The sequence below is a fragment of the Hylobates moloch genome, unplaced genomic scaffold (genome assembly GCF_009828535.3).
Source record: "Hylobates moloch isolate HMO894 unplaced genomic scaffold, HMol_V3 SCAFFOLD_20, whole genome shotgun sequence".
NCBI classification, from domain to species: domain Eukaryota; kingdom Metazoa; phylum Chordata; class Mammalia; order Primates; family Hylobatidae; genus Hylobates; species Hylobates moloch.
In genome coordinates this window covers 25,178,603-25,201,214 of record NW_026652295.1, presented here as the reverse complement: position 1 = coordinate 25,201,214, position 22,612 = coordinate 25,178,603, and the positions used below count along the sequence as shown (strand labels likewise).

Genomic DNA, 22,612 nt, shown 5'->3' with positions numbered 1-22,612 from the left:
CAAACCACTAAAGAAAACAAACCACATAAGAAAACATGTTAAAGTTGAGAGAAATTTAAAATTTCTCCCCCACCCCCTGCTGTGTTAATGTACTAGTTGATTGGGTGATTCACAATCCATGAATTATTAATTACTAACACAACCGATAGATTATTAGCAAAAACACATTAACTAGAACTCTGATTTTAAAAACCAAGGTACTTCTGAAACTGTCTTTGGTATATGATGTTCAAGTCTGATAAAAGGAACTCACTGGCAGCTAGTGTACTTGGTGTTGGCCAATAGTGTGCTTGGCCAGCTCCCCAGGCAGTAGGAAGTATTTGGCCTTTTGAACTGCCTGGAGGTATGGTCAATCATCTTTTACAATGGGCCAGGTGGGAGGCCTTACCAGTGATCCACTCAAGGATGCCATTGCAAAAGGAATTTATGATTCACATGGCCTTGGATCAGATGCCAGTGTATCTGTTTCAACATCCTACAAGATTACTAGTTGTTCACTTAGAGTCTCCCAGCAGCTGAGCTTCTATTTCTCTCGTCTTTCTTGATCTTAACCCTGGCATCTTGTTGGAAATATTCTGATGCAATGGAGCTTCCAAGTTTGCTATATTTCTGTTCTATGGAACAGAAAATCTCACAGGCCAAATAAAGATGATAGATATGCATGGTTGGTTAAATAAATTTAAAATCCACTGCAAGAAGCAAGGGAAAAAGATAGCGTAATTTTACATACTTAGAATAGGGAGCAAGCAAGATGGGAGGACCATAGTGTTGACCTGGGAGTACAGAATGTGCCAACATCCTGTCTTTCTCTGCCACATTAACTTTCCCAGCTAATGGTGTGATTACAAGGACTAGCACGGAGATTCCAACAAGGGAGCCCACAGACAGGAAGTGCCATAGGAGAGGATAATGACACACACTTGCTCTATGAGAAAGACGTGCTAAACAGCCATGGGTTTTCTTTATTTCTTTTTTTAAATTGACAAATAAATCTTGTATATACATATTTATGGTATACAACATGATGTTTTGATATACGTATACACTGTAGAACAGCTAAATCAAGATAATTATCCATTACCTCACATATATATCTTTCTGTAGTGAGAACGTTTAAAATCTACTCTCATAGCAATTTTCAAGTATACAATACATTGTATTAATTACAGTCACCATGTTTTACGATAGATCTCCTGAACCAAACTTATTCCACCTGTCTAACTAAAATTTTCTATGCTTTGACCAACATTTTCCCAACCCGTAACGTTTGGTAAACTCTGTTCTCCTCTCTGCTTCTATAAGTTTGATATACTTAGATTCCATATACAAGTGAGATGATGTAGTGTTTGCATTTCTGTGCCTCTTTTTTTTTTTTTGCTTACCCTAATGTTCCTTGGGTTCACCCATGTTTTCACAAATAGCATGACTTCCTTATTGTTAAAGGCTGAATAGTAGTGTGTTTCTTGAACAGAGAACACATGGTGACAGAATGGGTGTCCCCAGTAGGTGGCTGAATCAAGGCCTTGAAAATACTGGGTGCTTGTATAACCTTCAGTGTACCCTGGATATCTAGTGTTAGCTGTATATTTAGTATATCGTAAGTATCTTGTGCCCAGGTGTCTTGTTTATTTCAGGCCTCATGAATACAGTTATCTCTTTGTCCTCCCATTTCTTAACCTATGTATGATATACTTATTAATTTCCATGAATACATGACATATGACTTTCATACATCCACATCCCATTCATTTTCTTGCCCTCTGTAGAGGAAATAAATATTCTCAAATTATACAAAAAATGCATATTACACATGGCTTTCTCGGAGCCCTTTCTAGAAACTGTAGAACACTTCAAAACTTTAGGTATATCAAAATCTGTTTCTAGCTTCCTTGAAAAGAGAAAAAGTGTCTACAGGTGACAAGGAAAATCCTGCAGATACTTGTATTCAAAGGAAGTCCGAAAAAGTCTGATTGGATAAAAAATAATGGAAAAAGGCATATAGAAGTATCTGCAGTTCTGCTTTGCTTGGATGAGGCACCTTCCAGAGAAGTTAGCCGTTAAGGGGTGTGTGTGTGTGTGTGTGTGTGTGTGTGTGTGTGTGTGTGTGTGTGTAAGGGATATAGTCCTTATGACCTCTGCTTTTGGTTTGGCATTAGAGGGCTTTACTTCGCAGGGGACATCTGGTTGTGGGAAGCAGGGCGGCGAAGCTCACGCTGAAGTCCCAGACTTGGTCTTCCCTGGCCGGGCTCCAGCGCCGTCTGCTCCGCAAAGGCAACTATGTCGAGCGTGTCGGGGCCAGAGCGCAGGTGTACCTGGCGGCCGTGCTGGATGGAGTACCTGACCGCCGAGATCCTGGAGCTGGCTGGCAACCCGGCCCGCGACAAGAAGACCCGCATCATCCTGCGCCACCTGTAGCTGGCCATTCGCAACGGCGAGGAGCTTAACAAGCTGCTGGGCAAAGTCACCATCGCGCAGAGCGGTGTCCTGCCCAACATTTAGGGTGTGCTGCTGCCCCAGAAGACCAAGAGCCACCACAAGGCCAAGGGCAAGTAACGTCCCCAGATAATAAAACCCAGCAGAGCAGATGACCTACTTTTCGAGGGGAAAGATAAAGTAAAACCAAAAGCCAGCCACGAGTTCAAGTAAAAGTATAGGCAGATAATGCCCAAGAGTATTTCAATAAAGTCTCTCCATTCCTTTCATTCATTACCTTCATACTCTCCACTTTGTTTTCTTTACCAATATTATGTCACATTGGTTTCCTGAAAGCTGAGTTTAGGACTGGATTTCAATGCAAGCTGTATTGGGTTGGTGCAAAAGTAATCGAGGTTTTTGCCATTACTTTTAACGTGAGTGTGTGTGTGTGTGTGTGTGTGTGTGTGTGTGTGTGTGTGTAAGGGATAATAGTCCTTATGACCTCTGCTTTTGGTTTGGCATTAGAGGGCGCTACTTCGCAGAGGGGACATCTGGTTGTGGGAAGCCATTACTTTTTTTTTCTTTTTCTTTGAGACGGAGCCTCGCTCTGTCGCCCAGGCTGGAGTGCACTGGCGCTATCTCGGCTCACGGCAAGCTCTGCCTCCAGGGTTCACGCCATTCTCCTGCCTCAGCCTCCCAAGTAGCTGGGACTACAGGCGCCCGCCACCGCACCTGGCTAATTTTTCGTATTTTTAGTAGAGACAGGGTTTCACCGTGTTCGCCAGGATGGTCTTGATCTCCTGATCTCGTGATCCGCCCGCCTTGGCCTCCCAAAGTGCTGGGATTACAGGCGTGAGCCACCGTGCCTGGCCCAAAGCCATTACTTTTTATGGCAAAAACTGCGATTACTTTTGCACCAACCTAATAATTTTGTGAAAGACATTTTTATGTGGTATCCAGAAAAACACTTATAAAACAGTTTTGTTCATGTGGGCTGTTTTATTTGCCATCAAGTTATAATGAATTTGTCAACTGATGATTAATTTCTTCAAGCCTAAGCGACGTGCTTTAGTGCTTTTTATTTGGCATGTTAAGATTGTATTTAGCCTTTAGATATTTTACTATAGGGAGGTATGTATGTGCCAGTTGGTTTAAGGTTTCACCAAGAGGTCTTATTCCAGGGTGGTCAGCCAGGCTGATGTAAAAGAGGGTTACAGGCCAAAGGATGCTCCTGTAATGGCCTCTATCAGTCACATTTCTGCCAAAGCTGGACTCTGCAGAGTCCAGATCTGGAGAGTTCAGTAAGGTCTGTAACCTGTAGTTTTATGGAGGGTACCCTAGGCTTCATTTCTAGATAAGCCTATGTCCAAAGCATTGGTTTAGATTGATTTCCTTTTGCCTGATACTAACTATAAGGGTAACAAAATCCTGTCTCTGGAATGGTGTTGCATCTGCTAGGAATGAACATTTGGCACAATCTGATGGTTAGATGGTTTCATAAATATCTGTACATATGGCAGATGGCAGATGTTAGTCTAAAATTTACTTTTATTAAACCTAACTTTAGATCACTTTAAGTTTCTTTGATAGCTACCATTGTCTAACAACCAGAAGCTTACATCAGTTCCCAGACTGGACTGTGGAATAGAGTTCGACCTAGAGTAAAGAAAGAAGCATGCGTACATAACACAACCTTTGACTTTGGAGTCCAGAGGAGAAATGGATGTATCTGCCCAATAAACCCACAGGGTAATGAAAAGTGAAGCAATTACATGGTTGAACAATTATCTTCTAGGCTGTCCTTTTTGAAAGTCCAACCAAAAGCATTATGTCTGGGAAGCAAAGGCATTATCAACAGAAATAAAATACATAAAACGTGCAGTAAAGAGAAGAATTTTAACCTTTTTGGAGTATGACTGACCTAGAGTAAAAAATATACATTTTTAAAGTGTGCTGCAATCCTAATATATAGGCTTATTATATAAACATATGTGTTGCAGAATCAAAAGTTTCACAAAATAATCTTGACTCTTACTACATGGGATGCACTCTGATCTGTTCCATTCTATTCAGGCCTCATCCATTTTGTTTAAAAAACCATACTGGCTAAGTTGATAAGAGGTGCTAAATTGATAAGAGTAATGACCTATAGGTTTAAAAACATTGGGATGATGGGAGTGACCATTCAGACAACTTGGCACTGCACCCACAAGGCTGTAGCAATTGGTTCAAATGTTAATAAGGTACTCTGGGCTGGGCCAATAAGAGCCTTTCCTAGGTTTTGAACACAGCTGCTTTTTCTTCTCTTTTATGGATGTGATGAATGAGACTCCAAAACTGCCAACAGACTTGTCTGTTGCCTCTTGGAGAAGATTTAAGAGAAGGGAGAAAGTGCAAAAGAATAGCTGAAATAAGAGTTCGAAAGGTCTTCATTTATTTTGGGGCAGAGATTTAATTCCAGTCTCTGGTCCCTGGAACTGTGCTTGTTCCAGCTGCTCATTCTTATATTCTGTGACTTACCTCAGTCTCCATATTTTCTTTTTCTCTTTCTTTCTCTTCCAAAGCCATTTCAGTTGGACTTCTATCACTTGTAAGCACAGGTGTCTGACAAATAGAAGCCACAACTGAGTACAATAAAAACTAAACCTTGCAATACAAAGGCCAATAAATAGGTTTGGCCCTTAATCCTCTCTTGTAACAACATTGACATGATCTTGCTCCTCATCCTGATTCAGCACCAAGAGAAAAATAAGAGTCTGAGTGGGAGAGGGAGGAATCAAAAGGAATTGAGCCAAATTAAGAGCTTTTGGTGTAAATGTTGGAAGCTGAGAAAAGCCATGTCAAGCCGCAGCAAACTCTCCTTCATAAAAGAGACAGAGGGAAAAAATAAAATAAAAAAGAAGAGAATAAGAGAGAAATTACCTTTTCCATTTTTCTCCAAGTTAGGATTTGCAATCTAGCTACACTTTAAGTGATTGATGTGGTCACTAGGGGCTAAGAAACAAAAATGTTTCAGATAAGAACATGGAGCCCCCAGATTCAAAATGCCAGCACCTCACACACCCATCCCAGCAGCACAACCAACATTCACCCTCATCTGCTAAGACAAGTTCTCAGAATCAGAAAGTTCATTAACCTGCACTTCAGTAGTAATTAACATTTAAGTTTTGGAAATGTATTCTTCTATTTGGCAATTCAACACCATCACTTGTAACAAAAACCAATAGACAAGTACAACTCAACATCCTCAAGACAGAGCACCAAAATTAACAGAAAAGCTAGAACCCCTCTCCAAACTAGAAGAATGTTAGTATAAATATTTAACATAAATAAATGAATAATATCAGAAATATATTCTGACATACTTAAAACAAAAATTAGATGCGTGAAAAAGAAGGTTTTCTTAGAAATGACAAATAGAATTATGGAAGAAGGAAAGAAATAAGAAGGGAAGGGAAGAAGGAAGGAAAGAATAAGAAAAAATGAAGCAGGGAAGAAGGATGGAAAGGAGAGAAGGAGGGAAGGAGGGAGGAAGGAAGAAGGAAAGAAGGAAGGAAGAAAGGGAAGGAAGGTAGGCAGGTGATCTCAGGAATTTGGAAGAAAATTGATACAGCTCAAATTCACAGTAATGCCAAGATACAAAAGGAAGAATAATGAGAGGGAAATTTTATAGGAAACTGATGTTGAAAGTTGGTTTCAGTGTTTGCCTAACAGATGAAATAGTCTGGAGGGTAAGAGAATGGACACAACAGCCAGACTTTCTGGGTGGTTGGATTCCTGACTCCATAGCTTACTAGCAAGTTACCTAACCTCTCTGTAAACTGGCATAATAATAGTACCTACCATAGAAGTTTGCTGTGAGAAGTAAAAGTGTTATTGTATGTAAACTGCTTAGAATAGTGCTCAGCACATATTTAGTGTTAAATAGGCCTTATTACAAGGAGTCTCTGAAAATGGGGTGAGGGGCAGAGTAGAAGAATGATTACAAAGAAAGAGATAACCACCATCTTTATTTGAGGATATATTTAGTAAATTAAATTATATGGAAAATTATTTTGGAATATTGGCTGGAATGGCATATGGATTAGTCTGGAGAGACGAGATTTTTACATTTTTGAATGTTCCTGTTCATAAAAATGTTATGTCTCTTTATTTAGTTTGACTTTAATACCTTACAATAAAGCTTTACAATTTTCTACATAACGATCTTCTACATTTTTTGTTAGATTTATTCCTAGGTTTTATATCCTTTTGTTGCTGTTACATTCTTTTATTGCCATTGTGAATTGAATCTCTTTTCATAATATCTTTTATTTTTGTTTTGGGCTGGTAATTAAAATGCAGTCGGTCTTTGAATATCACTTTTCCATCTGTCAAATTTGCTAAACTCACATTAGTTACAGTAATTTATGTACAGATTTTTTTGTTTTCTTATGTAGTCAATCATATCATCTGTTAATAATTATAGTTTTACTTCTTTTCTAATTGCTTCACATTTCTTTCTCGTGTTATTGTGCTAATTAGGCCTTCCAGTGAATAGATGTAGCAAACACCTCTTTCATGCATCTGATTGTAACAGGAAGATTCACCTTTAGAATGTTGTTGTAGGTTTTACAGATGCTGTTTATTAAATACAGGGAATTTTATTTTATTCATTGTTTGTAGGGAATGCTATATCTTTACATTTCTTTTTGGAATGCATATAGTAACAATATTTTTTGACTGATGGCTGACTGCCTCCAACTTTTTAATTAAATTATGTTTGATTATTTTGAATGAATTTGATTTTTAATTGCTTTATTTCAATCATGAATATTAATCATGACATTTCAGAGGTGATCACAGAAATAATAATGATAATGATAATTATGACAGATGACCTTCATTTATTGATTTTCTGTTATATGCAAAGTATGGTGGATGGTTTCATTTTGTTTCATGATTTATTCCTAATTGTTTTCAATGATCTCCAAGTGAGACTCAACAAAGTAAAATACATTTACTCTAAGTCCCAGGTAGTAAGTGAAGTTATCTTGATATGAATTCAGCATGGTATAATTGTGTAACTTGTGCTGGTTAAAGAATTCAACACTTTTTCACTTGATAATTATGACATCCTTTATGCACTACAGATATCAATTTTGTTTACTATTCTATCTGAAAGCATGTAACACCTCAGCCCATAAGCACTCCTTATTTTCTTTTGTGTATTCTCCTAAAGATTATACTTGTCACAATTGTTCTTTCTTCTGTTCCATAGCCATTGTCCTCAATATATGATTTTGCAGTTTTAGCTGGGCATTCCTGGTAAAATAGTTGCCGAAAGAAATGGCATCGAAACTGGAAAGTAGACTAGAAAGCAGACATGTCTAAGGAAAAAAGTAAGACGTGTTTTCAGTATGGCAATCTAGGACATAAGTTAATGCATTGTGTAGATAACAAAAAATGCACCATTTTGCTCAGCTGACAGAAGACAAAATAATAGAGATGGAGTGTTCCACTAGCGTTCTAGATGGACTGCCAAGCCCATGACCAGATGATGTCAGCCGGATAACTAGAGTGACCAGATTGACCCCATTTGTCATAGAGATGGTAAGGCAAAACAGGAATCTGACTTGAACTTGGAGAAAAAAGGATTTACCAGAACCGTGAAGATGTAAGGTTCTGAGCAGATATAACATCACATATGGGTTCATTGTTTGGACCAGAATGTGTTGAAAAACCAGCCAAGCTCCAGTGAATGACCTCTGCCATTTAGTCAAGTCTTCTGTTTTAAGACTTAGGCTCATTCAGTGTGTTTGCTTGACAGCTACCCCTGATTCATCAGAATCCCTGCTGGACATTGTGAGCTTTGAGGGAGGGTCTGACTCTTCGAGGTGCTTCCTCTCCTTGGACCCATCCTGGGCTTCCTCTAGGAAGACTAGAGACAGGTTTCCTATGATCACAACAGGATTGTGCACTGGAGTCCTCTGAAATGTAACCCAGAATCAGAGCCTGCATCCTGCTGAGCTGTCATGTGACTGATTATTAACAACAATGTTCACAGTCTTATGAAACAAGTCTAAGGATAGCTTTTTTTTTTTTTTTTTTTTTGGTTGTTGTTTTGTTTTAGAGAGAGTCTTGCTGTGTCATCTAGGCTGGAGTGCAGTGGCATGATCATAGCTCACTGTAACCTTGAACTCCTAGGCTCAAGGAACCCTCCTCATCAGCCTCCTGAGAAGTTAGGACTACAAATGCGTGCCACCATCTCCAGCCAATTTTCTAAAAAAAATTTGTAGAGAGGAGGTCTCACTTTGTTGCCCAGGCTTGTCTCAAACTCCTGGCCTCAAGTAATCTTCTGGCCTTGGCCACCCAAAGCAGTGGGATTACAGGCGTGAAGCACCACGCCTGGCTAAAGATAACTGTTAAAGGAGAAATATGTACTCTATCTTTTCTGATGATCCCCATGGCTAAAACAAAGCAGTTTAAAAATAAATCTTATTCAAAAGGAAAATGTAAAATTCTTTTTTTAAAAAAGATGGATATTACAACCTAAGTCAAGGAAATATCTCAATTCGTATTCAAGTGTTTAATCATAGAGGTGAAGAAAAGCTGAATTGTTATTCTTTCTACACAGAGACAACTTGGGTCTATTTCTACCAAGTCAAACCAAGTAGCATGTAAACAACTCAGGAACACTTTAAATAAAGTTAAACATTAAATTGCAAAACCAAGTAACATTTTCTGACTTGGATAATTCAGGGTCAGAAACATTTCCTGTGATATGTGAATCCCAAAGTTGATCATTATTTGTCCCAGGGTCCAGAGTCCTTCAGAAATGACTCAGGGAAAAATCTTTTACCTAGAAAGGTGAAATTGACACTATCCCCACATGATAATGGGCTTAGATTTTCCATACTTAAATTCTTAAAGTGCAGATGGAAGAAATCTGTTTTTTTCTTTTATGTTATAAAGAATATAATAAAACTTACCTGAAAGCATTGTGAGGATGACATGTAATAAATGTGCAGTAAATGGTAGCTCTGACTCCCCAGGACCCAGGTTCCTCCTGAATTCTTGATCTGTGAAATATCCTGCCAGGCTCCCACTTCTCAGCCAGGGTGTTGAGAGGTAGTTTACTCACTCTCCTCTCACAATACAGTTCAAATAGGTATAAAGAGTCAAACTCAGAATCTAAAGGAGATCTCCTCAGGGCCATAAAGTAAGAAGGGATTTAAAGTCAAAGTGATGAGTATGAGCTAAGGCCAGGAAAGCCATTAAAGCACAGAACAAGGTATAAATTTCCATGGCTGACTCTAATGCTCATATAAAGAAAGGAGTCTGGATTATGAACCCAGGGCATTCAGAGAGCTGGAAATAAACTACAGAAAGCTAGGAGTCTGAAGGCTTCGCCTCATCTATGAGACAAGGACAAGCAGAACTGTACACATTCTCGGAAAACAGTGACAGTGCTTTTGACTTCCTGGGTGTTAGCGCAAGAGTGAACCACAAGAAATTTAAAGAGTTTGGCCTTCACTGTGCACATGTAGGTATGCCAAATTTATGTCACTTATTTTCCAAAGTGGTTATAGAATGGCCCATAAATGCTACATGATAGCATGTGTGCAAATTTAGAAATAATACAAAGCATTATTACATATAGTTTTTGAATACTCATATAAATAGTAAGAATAGAAAAAATGGAGAAATCATATTATATTTATGTCAGGCTTGTTTTGTTTGGTTTGGTTTGGTTTGCTGAGAAAAGGACAAGGACCCAGGGAAAGAGAAAGCAACAGAGTGAATGAAGTTCAAGTTTATCCATAGTAATTACAATTCACATATTTCAAAGCAGAAAAAAATTAAAATTTCAAATAAGGGGGAAAATCAAAAATAGCAAAGGAAAAAACACAAAAATACTGAACTCTTTAATTATAATTTATCTCTTTTTAACCTTTTCAAAAAAGACTAAAGATGCTGAAGACACCACGAAGCAAAGCAAAATAGCTATATGCAAGTGTCTGAACCAGAGGACACCTATGAGGTCCCGAGGAGACGCTCACAAGGGGAAGGTGGAGAAGCTTACATCAGCCAAAAAGCAGGAAGAACTGCAGAGGGGGTTGGGCTGGATTTCTGAATGCTTCTTCAAAGCCTATTTGGCAAGAAGCCCTTCTGAGTCAACTTTGTAGTTTGATGACTTTTATTAATGATTAGCAACTTAAGCCCTAGGGTGGCAAAGAATCCTCATCTCTCTGCTCCAAAAAGTCCAAGGGAGCAAGCTTGGAGGAAACGCTGGGTTCAGCTTGAAGCCCTTCCACAGACATTAAGTCGGTAAGTCACTTCTCTTGGTATTGAGATGAAGACCTCCAAAACTCTTTTCTGTATAGCAAGTGACAATTTTTATATACTCCCCAACCCTAAGTTTCCTCATATGATAAAAATGAAAAATGAAAAATGAAAAAATCCGTATTAACAAGACTGACAAAAGTGAGGGAGAAGTGGCAGGAAGCTGAAGCTTTGTATCTGATCATCCATATGGTTTGAAACTAGCTAGTGGAGACAGTAGCAGCTATGGAAGATAATTCCAAGAAATAGGCACTCTTGTGAGGTGTTTAAAAGCAAAATTTTGCAGGTCAAACTGGCTTGTACAAATATCATCTCTTTCATTTACCAGCTGGGTGACCTGGAGGAAGAGGGTCAGTAATATCTCCATCTGGGGTTGATGTAGACTGGCTAATGCAGTAGTTTATAAGAGTGGCAATAATAATTATTTCTATTATACCAATGGCTAGGGTGGCTCTGGTCCAAGAAAGCATCTGGAGAAATGCTGCGTCAAGATCCAGCGAGTTAGTGTGAAATTTAACCAAATTAAAATGGCTAGGGATAGAAGAGGAAATGGAGAGATGAGACGATGGGACAGTCACCAGAGTCAGCAGAAGATGGTAGGTGGGCTGAGGGCAGTGGGAAGGAGGGAATCAGAGAGTCCAAGGCCAGAATGGAGAAGGTACAACTTTTTGTGGCAGCTGCAACTTCACAGATGTGTGGGAGGATGCTGTTAGGACACTCCCTGCCTTTAAATTAACCATCTCTACTGAAAGCTGATCCACAGTGTGGTTCTCTATGAACACTGCTTTGGACCAGAAACTTCTCAGAGTGCAATATATAGTTTCTGACCCAGATAACCAGCATAGTTTTTTAGTGGAAAATAAAGAGAGCTGTTAAAACAAAAGGGATTTACTTGAGTAAAGCCAAGGTGTAGACAGGCTATAAGACTGATTGGAAGGGTACATTTAAGAGAAGATAATGAGAGTGCATTTTCTATGTTGTGCTACTTGAGCCTGTTCTTGGCTCACCCGTGGGTGCCTTGGAATTTCCCTCTAGATTACTTCTCTGTCCTCTAGTTATAGCCCCAGGGTTATACCCCCCAGGGGTCAGCAGGGCTTGAATCCAGCTTTTTAAGTCAGTGAAATGTTTTGAGGTTACCATGGCAGTAGGTGTCTGTCATGGTGAGGTGGGTAGACCAGACCTGCTGGCAGGAGAAGATGTAACATCCTGGTTCGCTTAGAGATAGGGTGTTGGTACAAGCTGTGCATAGGTGGTAGACTGTCATGTGAAGCCTTAGATAGCTTTAAAAAGTATTAATATTTCAGGAGAGAAATGGGAAGATCAGTATGGAATCAGGGGACCTTGACCTGTCTGTGGAGACTGGAGATCATACTGATGAATAGAGGCAGTGGCAATGCAGATGCAGGGCTGGGTATGAAGGATGTCATCTTAGCAAGAGTACCTATGCTTTGCAGAAGAGATCACATTATTGCAAAGGAAATCAGTGGGAAGTGAAGTCTGACTCATGTTTCAGGGTTTTCATGCCTGAAAAGCATTCATTATATATATACATATATATATGTGTGTGTGTATATATATATGTGTGTGTGTGTGTATATATATGTATATATATACACGTATATATATACATATATGTGTATATATAGTAATGAATGTAGTATACATACTACATATCTAATTCTATATGTTTATGTAAGTGTGTGTCTTTGTGTCTTTGTGGATATAGATATGTAGTGTGTATACATACAAACCCACAAACACACACACTTAAATGAACATTGTTTGATAAGTTTCTTAAGTCCAGGAAGTCCATAAAACAATAAATTAAGCCCAAATTTGTAGCCTTTGCCTTTTTTTTTTTTTTTTTTTTTGGTGTTAAAGCTCGTATTATGGCCAGTTCCAAGCTACCATCATGACATTACTGAATTCAGAGTTGGGGAGAGATGTGCAATAGCACATCTTTATACAGTATTCCCACCATATAGATACAAGAGATGTAAAAAGCCTCAAGAGTGGCGCTTAGAGTAAAATGTCATGAAATAATTATGAAGTCATAAAGTTAAAATATTACGTTTTAAAAATTACCTTTTAAAAATATAATTAATTGAACTCTAAATTCATATCATTTAATGGTTAATGGCTATGTTCAACAACTAGCTTGAAAAATTTCTAAAAACATTAATAATGAGCTCTTCTGGCCCCAAGTGTGTTGGTTCCAGCACATCATTGCCCTACTGTGCACTATTCTTTCTGAGAATAGTTTTAATTCCCTGCCTTAATTCAGGTTCTTCCATGCCTTTATCTATTTACATAATTTTTCCCTCTGATATAACTTAATATACTTGGAGATGTCTGTTTGGTTGTCTCATTTCTCTTTTTAGGATCTTCATTTAACCTTAGAAAACAAAAAGCCAACCATCCTTCCCATCAAGAAGTTACTGAATTTCTTGGATTGAGACAACAGTCAGATGCCACGTAGCCCTCATCTAAGTTATCTAAGGAAGGGGAAATTAAGAACTTGTTCCAACATCAATAATTCAGAGAACCCAGAGTCTTTTTTTTTTTTAATTTTTTTAATTTTTAAATTTTTATTATACTTTAAGTTTTAGGGTACATGTGCACGACGTGCAGGTTTGTTATATATGTATACATGTGCCATGTTGGTGTGCTGCACCCATTAACTCATCATTTAACATTAGGTATCTCTCCTAATGCTATCCCTCCCCGCTCCCCTCACCCCACAGCAGGTCCCGGTGTGTGATGTTCCCCTTCCTGTGTCCATGTGTTCTCATTGTTCAATTCCCACCTATGAGTGAGAACATGTGGCGTTTGGTTTTTTGTCCTTGCAATAGTTTGCTGGGAATGGTGGTTTCCAGCTTCATCCATGTCCCTACAAAGGACCTGAACTCATCATTTTTTATGGCTAAATAGTATTCCATGGTGTATATGTGCCACATTTTCTTAATCCATTCTATCATTGTTGGACATTTGGGTTGGTTCCAAGTCTTTGCTATTGTGAATAGTGCCGCAATAAACAGACGTGTGCACGTGTCTTTATAGCAGCATGTTTTATAATCCTTTGGGTATATCCCCAGTAATGGGATGGCTGGGTCAAATGGTATTTCTAGTTCTAGATCCCTGAGGAATCGCCACACTGACTTCCACAATGGTTGAACTAGTTTACAGTCCCACCAACAGTGTAAAAGTGGAGAACCCAGAGTCTTAAGCCACCATTCTTGGCTGCTAACCTGGGGTGTATTCAAACATGTGGACATCATTTCTGAACTCAGACCCAATGTTAAGAGATGACATTTTGATCTTCAAGTTTTACCTTCATTTTCCCTTCTGGATTACATATATGGTATCAGTTTTTCATGCTATGTGTCAGTTGAAAGCAGCTTCACAAACACAACTACCTGTTACTAAAATAAGAGGGTATAACTTTAACCAAACAGATCCTGTTTATGTCAGAAATACAGTTCATTTCAGGCAGTCATGAGTCCATGTTGTAGGGGCCTCTGCCAACTCTCAGGTTCTCACTAAGCACTTCTTCCTTGCCAGTGGTTGATGATGCAACACCCAGTCTTTCTGTCATATAACCAAGCTCAAGAATGCAGAGGCTGATGTGCTGTGAAGAGGCCATAGATCTGGGCAACTCCCATTGCTGCTTAATTCAGGATAATCTTGGAGTGGCTTCAGAATGGAAACCTGACATTTTAGAATGTTCCAATCCAAGCAGAGCCCCTAGTAGGGGGTGTAAAGTCTCACAGCAATAGAGTCACATTAAATTCACATATTCACATCATAAAGGAGCAGGGGAGTGAGAATAAATATCATTCAAGGGAGAAAAATTGTTAATGGAAACATCATATTCTTGTTTAGCATTGCCATGTAGCACAGAACAATGCAGGTTGACCCAGCTTTGTCATTTGGTAAAATATCTCCCAGGCAATCTTTGAATATAGAACCAGGGCAATTTCCCTAGAAACAGAAGACCTATTTTTAAAATGTCCTGGCCACACCATGGAATTAGAATGCCCAGTGCCAAGATCTGAAGAGACAGTAATACTACACTTATCATACGATCCAGGTATTCCACTTCTAAGTGTTTATCTAAGAGAAATGAAAGCACATGTCTATACAAAGACCTGTACATTAATGTTCACAGCAGCTTTATTTGTAATGTCAAAAAACTGCAAACTATTCAGTTTTTCATCAAAAGGTAAATAAATGGTTAAACAAATTGTGATATAGCCATGGAGTGGACTATTACTCAGTAATTAGGAGGAATGAACTATTAATATGTACAACAACATGGATGGATTTTAAAATAATTATACTAAGTGAAATAAACCAGGAGAAAAGTGAGTACATACTTTATAATTCCTGATATGGTTTGGCTGTGTCCTCACCCAGATCTCATCTTGAATTGTGGTCCCCATAATACCCAAGTGTCAAAGGTGGGGCCAGGTGGAGATAATTGAATCATGGGGGCAGTTTCCCCCATACTGTTCTCATGGTAGTGAAGAAGTCTCATGAGATCTGATGGTTTTATAAATGGGAGTTCCCCTGCACAAGCTCTCTTGCTTGCTGCCATGTAAGATGTGTCTTTGCTCCTTCTTTGCCTTTTGCCATGAGTGTGAGGCCTCCCAAGCCATGTGAAACTCTGAGTCCATTAAACCTCTTTTTCTTTATAAATTACCCAGCCTTGGGTATGTCCTTATGTCACTCCTCTCTTGGTGAAAACATACCTCTGAATAATAAAACTTTTATTATAAAGAGATTCTAAGAAGTTATTCCTTAGTTTGGAACAATGATATCAGGCCAGTTCTGGTTAAGTACCAGTGCTTAGATGCTTAAGAGGATTTAATTCATTAAGCTGACAAGTTTGGTTTATTACTGGTAGAAGCAGTTATATATTTTGAGACTTTTTCTTTAAGAGAATCATAAATTTAATAATATGAGCACTAAACATAGCACAAATACTACAATTCTACACATAGTAACACATAAAAATCTCCTTGGGCATTGAAGATCCTAGTATTGTAATGTAGTAATGGTTCTTTTTGGTTCTCTTATATGCAAAAAGGTCACAACCTCCATGTTAGTTATTTCTAGAACTCTGTAGACACACCATCAACCTATGGACAATAATAATATGAGATTTGAATGTTATCTTCTCATTATGCAAATTTGGTCCCCAATTATGAGTGGCACACATATCAGCAATACTCACAGTGAGTCAAATGAGGAAGCAGTATGGGAGTTGTCAGGGGTAGTAGAAGCCAGGTTCTCAGGTGCAGGTAGAGGATTCAAGAGGAGCATAGCTCTGAGGTGACCCACTGCTGTGGTAGCTCCAGTGATGATGACCATAAACTGTATTATACAGTTTTTACTTACTGGGTGTCTGTCAGTGTTCTAGGCATGTGCAATCTGTTTAAGCCGACAGCAACTTTTTGATGAAGATATTATTGTTATTAACAACAGATGAGGAAACTGAAACACACAAATGTGCTCCTAGTGGCACTTGGCACAGTAAATCACGAACCTGAGTTTGAACTTGGGAATGCTTAACTCCAAAGCCATTGCTCATAAACTGGCACACCGAGAGCACTCTAGATCCTAATGAATAAACAATTCCAAACCTTAGGTGCAGTATGCCTGTTGTGTTGAGCCAAGAGGGGATAATGAGCCTCCCTGTCTCCAACCAGATGGAATGGGCCAGCTTTTGTTTCCTCGGTGCCCTTGTTTAAATATTTCAACGGGGAGTCCCTTTCTCTCAACTGATGCATGTGAATTACATATCTCCCTGATAGGTGAAAAACATTCACTTGGAGAGGAGAAACACATGGCCACCAAGACAGAGTTGAGTCCCACAGCAAGGGAGAGCAAGAACGCACAAGATATGCAAGTGGATGAGGCACTGATCCCCAGGAAAGGTAAATTCGACCTCAACTGCATGGTTTTAGGATTTTACAGTGAATTCTTTTTGTCAACGTATTACTATAAAAATGAATTTGTGATTTTTAAGTTATTTAGTTCTTTTTACAAATCCAGTGAAATTAACATATTTTGCAAATATGAAGGAAATAAAAATTACTAAAAAGAAGTATTTTATTTTTGACAGTTACCTTTCAATCTGTAGCTATCCAGTCTTTACATTCTTGATAATTGCTACTGAATCGTCTACACATAGTATTGTGTGTCCTGCTTGTGACTGCATGTAATATTTTAAATGTAACTGTATTACTTAATTTAAAAAAGTAAAAAAAAACTATAGATACTTCAAAAAACAATAAAAAGATTTTCATAAGCTTAATGCCATGACTATAATTTAATTCTATTGCCTTTATTTTGTATGCATATTTTGAATAGTTCTATACTTTATGTATTGTGTTGTGTATTTTCTAACTTGACAGCATATAGTTTTCCATATTGCTTTATTAGATTCATAAAGTGTGAATCTCTTTGTGAATATTATAAAGCAATATGGATTCTTAAAGGATACACATTATATTCCAACATATCCAATAGATGAAGTATTTCTTAGCTGAAAAATCTTCTTGTGACTGGATATTTAATTTGTAGGGTTTTCTTTTGTTACTCGGCTATTATATCTATATATGAACTATATATGTTACTTAGGTTATTAGATGTTTATGAACTATGTATGTAAGTTATTATATATGATGATAAATGAACATTATTTAACACAACACTAGTCCACATTGGAATTATTTCTTCAGGGTTTATTCCCAAGAAATGAAAATTGTGAGGTAAAGAGTTTACATATTTCATTTCCTTTGTTCACTACAGAGACGTTAGTTTTTAATCCAAACAAAAATAAAATCACAAGGGGGATTTTGAGCAGAAGAGGAGGTGATTTTATTTATGGTATGGGGAGAATACTCCAACTGCTGTATTGAGAATAGATTAGAGGCAAGGAACCAAGCTGAAGGTTACTGCAGAAATTCAGGCAGGAGATATTGGTAGCTAGAACCACATGGAATTAGCTCTTAGCCAAAAAATAACAGAGGACCTTGTGAGAAGTTGTTGGATTCTATACACATTTTTAATATGAAGAAAATAGTACATTCCAAATGAAGGATTGCAAAGTGTTTGGAAGAATGAGATTTCTATCAAATGAGCTGGGAAAGACTCTGGGTAGAAGTTTTGAGGTGGTAGGGCTCAAGAGTCTAGTTTTGGACCTATTCAGTTTATCTGTTAATCAGTTGATCAATTGAGTTTCAGTGGAACAAAAATAATGATGTATCAATGGTGCCTTTGGTTTGACAAAATGCAGTATTATTGTATTATATCTATGCTTTATTTTAATTTAAAACATGCTATTGCACCAATAGGATTTTCCACTTATGTAACCAATTATCTTAGCAGTACTAATTGCATGATCTAGTTTTCTCCCATTAATTGCCGCAACACCCTTTACACATTGCATGATTCTTTTGGATGTTTTTCTATTGTTCCTTAGATTTTTCTGAGTATTCTTATTCTTCAATATAATAATGTCTTATCATTTTACTCTCATGATAAATTTTGTAATGCAAATATCTTTCAATACTTACCTCCTCCCAAAGTTCTTGCATAGTTGTTCAACTAGGCTTTATTATCTTTTGCCAACTGTACTCATTGTCTATTTCTGCATGCATATTACCATAAACATAGTAGTCTGAAACAACATACATTTATTATCTTACAGTTTTGGTGGCTCAGAGCTCCAGGCCCGGCTTGGCTTAACTGGTTCTTCTTCTCTGGGTCTCACAACGCTACAATTGAGTGGTCGATTAAGTTGCATTCTCATCTGCAGTATAGACTAGGGAAGAGCCCACTTCTAGGCTTATTCAGGTTGTTGGAAAAATTCATTTTCTTATAGCTGTATGACTGAGGGCTCTGGCTGTTTGCTGGATTTTGGCTGAAGGCCATTCTCAGGTCTCAGAGGATGTTTATGATTCCTTATCATGTGAAGTTCTCCAACTTCCTGCTTACTTCATCAAGCCCACATGAAGAGTGTTTATCTTTAGTCTGCTAGGATGGAGTCTTATATAACATAATGTAATCATGGGAGTGACATCCCATCACCTTTGCCGTATTCTGTTGGATACAAGCAAGTGAAAGTTCCTGGCCCCATACAAGGGAAGGGAATTACATAAAGGTGAGAATACCATGAGGTGGTAATCACTGGGGCCACCTTAAGGTCTTTCTGTCACATCAAATTACGAAATAAGCTTCCTGGATTCTGAGTGCAGTAGTACTGAATTCATTAATACAACCTCTCACATTCAAAAACCTATGATTTCATGGTGTCAGTGCCCTCTTCCAGTAGTTAAATAGAATACCCTCAGATTCTTCTTAATTTACACTTTCTCACATGCATACAGACCCACACATTCTTGTATAGCTAGGGGTGATCACAAAAAATTTAATAGACAGCACACCACTGGCACCAATCTATTAGAGTAGGCACAACTGGTATAGTTCATTCAGAATGGGCACAGGACACAAATAGCTTTTAAGGACACAAATAGTGGCCTGTAGGAAACACTTAACATCTGGCAAGCACCAGACTAAGCCTTTTAAATACACTCTCTAGTTAATCTTTCAGCATTCTCATGAGGCAAATGTTCAACCTCCTCATTTGTAAGCCATTAATCTCTTGGTTTGCTGATACCCTTTTTGGTAGCTTTTGACACCTAGGACCCCAAGGGAACTTGGGAAAATCAGAGGCCACAAGAACTCACAAATTATTAGTTGATTTGATTGATAGAGGAAGTCACCACCAGCGCTGAATCAGATTAAAAAAAAAAAAACCCTACAAAGATACTATGTTTCAGTTCATTCACTACAAAGACTTATACTCCATCAATAGAAGATAGCTTAGCCATAAGGGGAATCCTCCTTTATTAATCTCAAGGCACCTCTTTATCCCACTTCACAGAGCCACATAAACCCTACAGCTGGGTGCACGTGGATTGTATTAATCACAGAGGTATTCTCATGGAATCATCTTGGACAAAACAGAAGCCACCGTATATATGTGCTACAGTGGTTAAGAGCATAGACACCTGAGCTACATTGTGAGCTCGTCTCTTTGTGCCTGTGTTTCTTCATCTGTAAAATAGTAGTAATAGCTGCCTCATAGTGTGATTGTGAGGATTTGACATCATGTTATGTGACCTATCAGGAACATTTGAAGTACCTACTGACTCCCTTTTCCCTGAAACTCTTGTCCCCTTGGCTTCCAAGACACCACACTCTCCTGGTTTTCTTCTTATCCCACCACCCATTCCTTTTCACTTTCCTTTGTTTGTTCCTCCCCCATCTATCCAACCTCCAAACACTGGAGAGCCACAGAGTTAGTCTTTGGTTCTCTTCTCTATTTATTTCAATTTCCCAAGTTTTATGGCTTTAAGTATCTTCTGTAGGTTATTAACTCCCAGTGTTATGCCTCAACTCCTACTTCTTTTCTAAACTTAAGAACTGTATATCCAATATGCTCAACATCTTCTCTTTGGTGCCTAAGAGGCATCTCTGTTTTAAAAAGTCCAGTAATAAGCTCTTGACCACCCCACCTTACAAACCTGCTCCTTCAAAAGAACTTTCTTCCTAGGAAAGTAGAACTTCATTCTTCTTGTTGTTTGGAACAAGAACCTCTCAAACTCCCCTTCTCCTTGCCTTCCACCCACCTGTAAAACTGAAACTCTTATTTGGTATTTTTTCCACGCTGGGATTTATCTGGGGTCTGACCTCATCTTAGCTACTGCCATGACCCTAATCCGAGATAGCTTCACTTCTCTTCAGAATTATTTCAATAGCTTCCTAACTGCACTTCCTCCCTATCGTTTTGTTCTCATTTCTGCAGCCAAAGAGATCCTTTCAAAATGTAAGTCACATCATGTCTCACTTCTGCTGTAAACCCTCCAGTGGCCCCCATCCCACTCAAAGTAAAAGCCAAAGTACCTGCAATGGCCCACATGTCTTGAACAATTCAGGCCCCATGATCTAGCTTTCCTGACATTTCTTCTTGTACCCCTGGATCACTCCATTCTGTCATAACCCCCTCTTTTTGATTATTTGAACATACTAGGCACTCTCCAACCAGCCCCAGGGGTGTTCCCTCTACTTGGTATGTTCTTTCCCCAGAGGTCTGCATGACCACCTCTCTGGTATGTCATTAGGACTTCCTCCTTTCTTGCTTTATTTTCTCTACAGCATTTATCACCGTCTAATACATTATTTGATTTACTGTTTGTGTTTCATATTTTGTGCTTCTCTCTGGAATGTGAGGTCCCCAAACACAGGGCTATTTGTGTGCTATGTTTGCTGTTACACTTCTAGGGCCCAATATTGGAGGTGATTGATAAGTGTTTTGTTCAATGATTGATTGAAGATGTCAAATCTGGACTAGAGGACATGGCCTAGAAGAGTGGTCAATCCAGCTCCCTGCTATTTCTCTTGTATTGAATAAATTTATCCACCCAAGCATAGGGTGAACTGGACAATCCCAGGCTTGCTCTGCTAAAGTAGCTACATGGTAGGAGAGTAGACAGCTTCCAGGCAGGCTGGAGAAGATACAGAGCTACACATGCTCAATTTATTTACCTAATCTCATTGATTGAAGTCCTTTTTCTTCCCACGCAGAAAAAAGTGAAAGGGTACACATGCTCCATTTATTTACCCTATCTCATTGATCTAAGTCCCTTTTCTTCCCACACAGAAAAAAGTGAAAGGGTTGGAGAGAGTTCCAAAGAGCTACTCTGCCTAAAGTCCTTGTGTAATAAATCTGAGCCCAGATAAATACCAGCTTCTTGGCTCATACATTTTGTATTTTATTTGCTCTTCAAATTAGACTGTTAGCTGTGTTCTGCCAGGATACCTTCTACTCACTTAATATAATGCTGCAAGACTTTTTAAGAAGTTGAGTAGAGACCTAACCTTTGAAAGTTTTATACTATTCAATCTCATCTAACTGATTTTTTTCCCAGATTTTAACTTCTGAAGAGTTCTTTAATTTCAACCACAAGTGCTGACTTCTCTATGTTTTACATTTTTCGGACAATTTAGCCAGGATCTGGAAAAGGGAGAATGAGATTTCTGCGTTTAAGTTGCCATCTTTCCTGGCTGTACAAATACAGATTATTTGAATGCTGTGCTCATTTCTTTTTCCACTATTTTTTGCTTGATTTTTTCATAGTTTGTGGATGTCAATTTCTCTAATGAGAGAATCTTCATAGAAGTTTAATCTTAAAATTTAAATGAAAGTAAATCTTCAATACTTGAAGATGTGAATGGAATATATCTATACCAATGGACAACTCTCTTCAAAGTGTAACTTACATTTCATTTACATACATAAAATTTATACATATTATACATAATATATAGTGCATTATATGTAACAATACATGTCCTATATAAATTATATGCTATATATTATATATAATTATACATACAAATTATGTGTAATATATTATAAATTATATGCAGCAATTTAAATGTGTACATATTCATATGTATATATTTTCTTTTCGTATATATGTGTTACATATACACACACACACGTATATGCATTTACTTGTGAGTAATTTCATCAACTGTAGAACACAATGACCTAGGAATGGTAGAGACAAAATTCTAGGATGAACAGAATCCCCGAGATCAAGTTAGGCTCTACAAAGCTGTGGTATACAACGTCCTTTAGCTCAACTCAGTGATCTCCTCCTTTCATAAAGCCAACGGAAGTGTCATTTAAGTAATGATTTAAATCGTTAGGTGATCAGGTACTTTTTAAATCATATCTTGTGAAAAACTAATGTTAGCTCAATTTTAAAAAACACTAATATGATGTCATAATATT

General features: G+C 38.1%; 1 protein-coding gene and 1 pseudogene across 2 annotated transcripts in view; both read left to right on the top strand.

The window, feature by feature from the left end:
- The first annotated feature begins 365 nt into the window (after positions 1-365).
- Positions 366-2,499, top strand: LOC116459761 (histone H2A-beta, sperm-like; annotated as a pseudogene).
- An 8,149-nt stretch (positions 2,500-10,648) lies between these two features.
- The window catches only part of SLC17A3 (solute carrier family 17 member 3), a 29,789-nt gene continuing 17,825 nt past the window's right edge, over positions 10,649-22,612 (top strand). For both annotated transcript variants that reach the window (XM_032140484.2, XM_032140483.1), the window contains exons 1-2: positions 10,649-10,725; positions 16,557-16,679. In XM_032140484.2, coding sequence (XP_031996375.1) covers positions 16,589-16,679 — 91 coding nt within the window. In that variant the 5' untranslated portion in view covers positions 10,649-10,725; positions 16,557-16,588. The remainder of the gene's footprint in view (positions 10,726-16,556; positions 16,680-22,612) is intronic.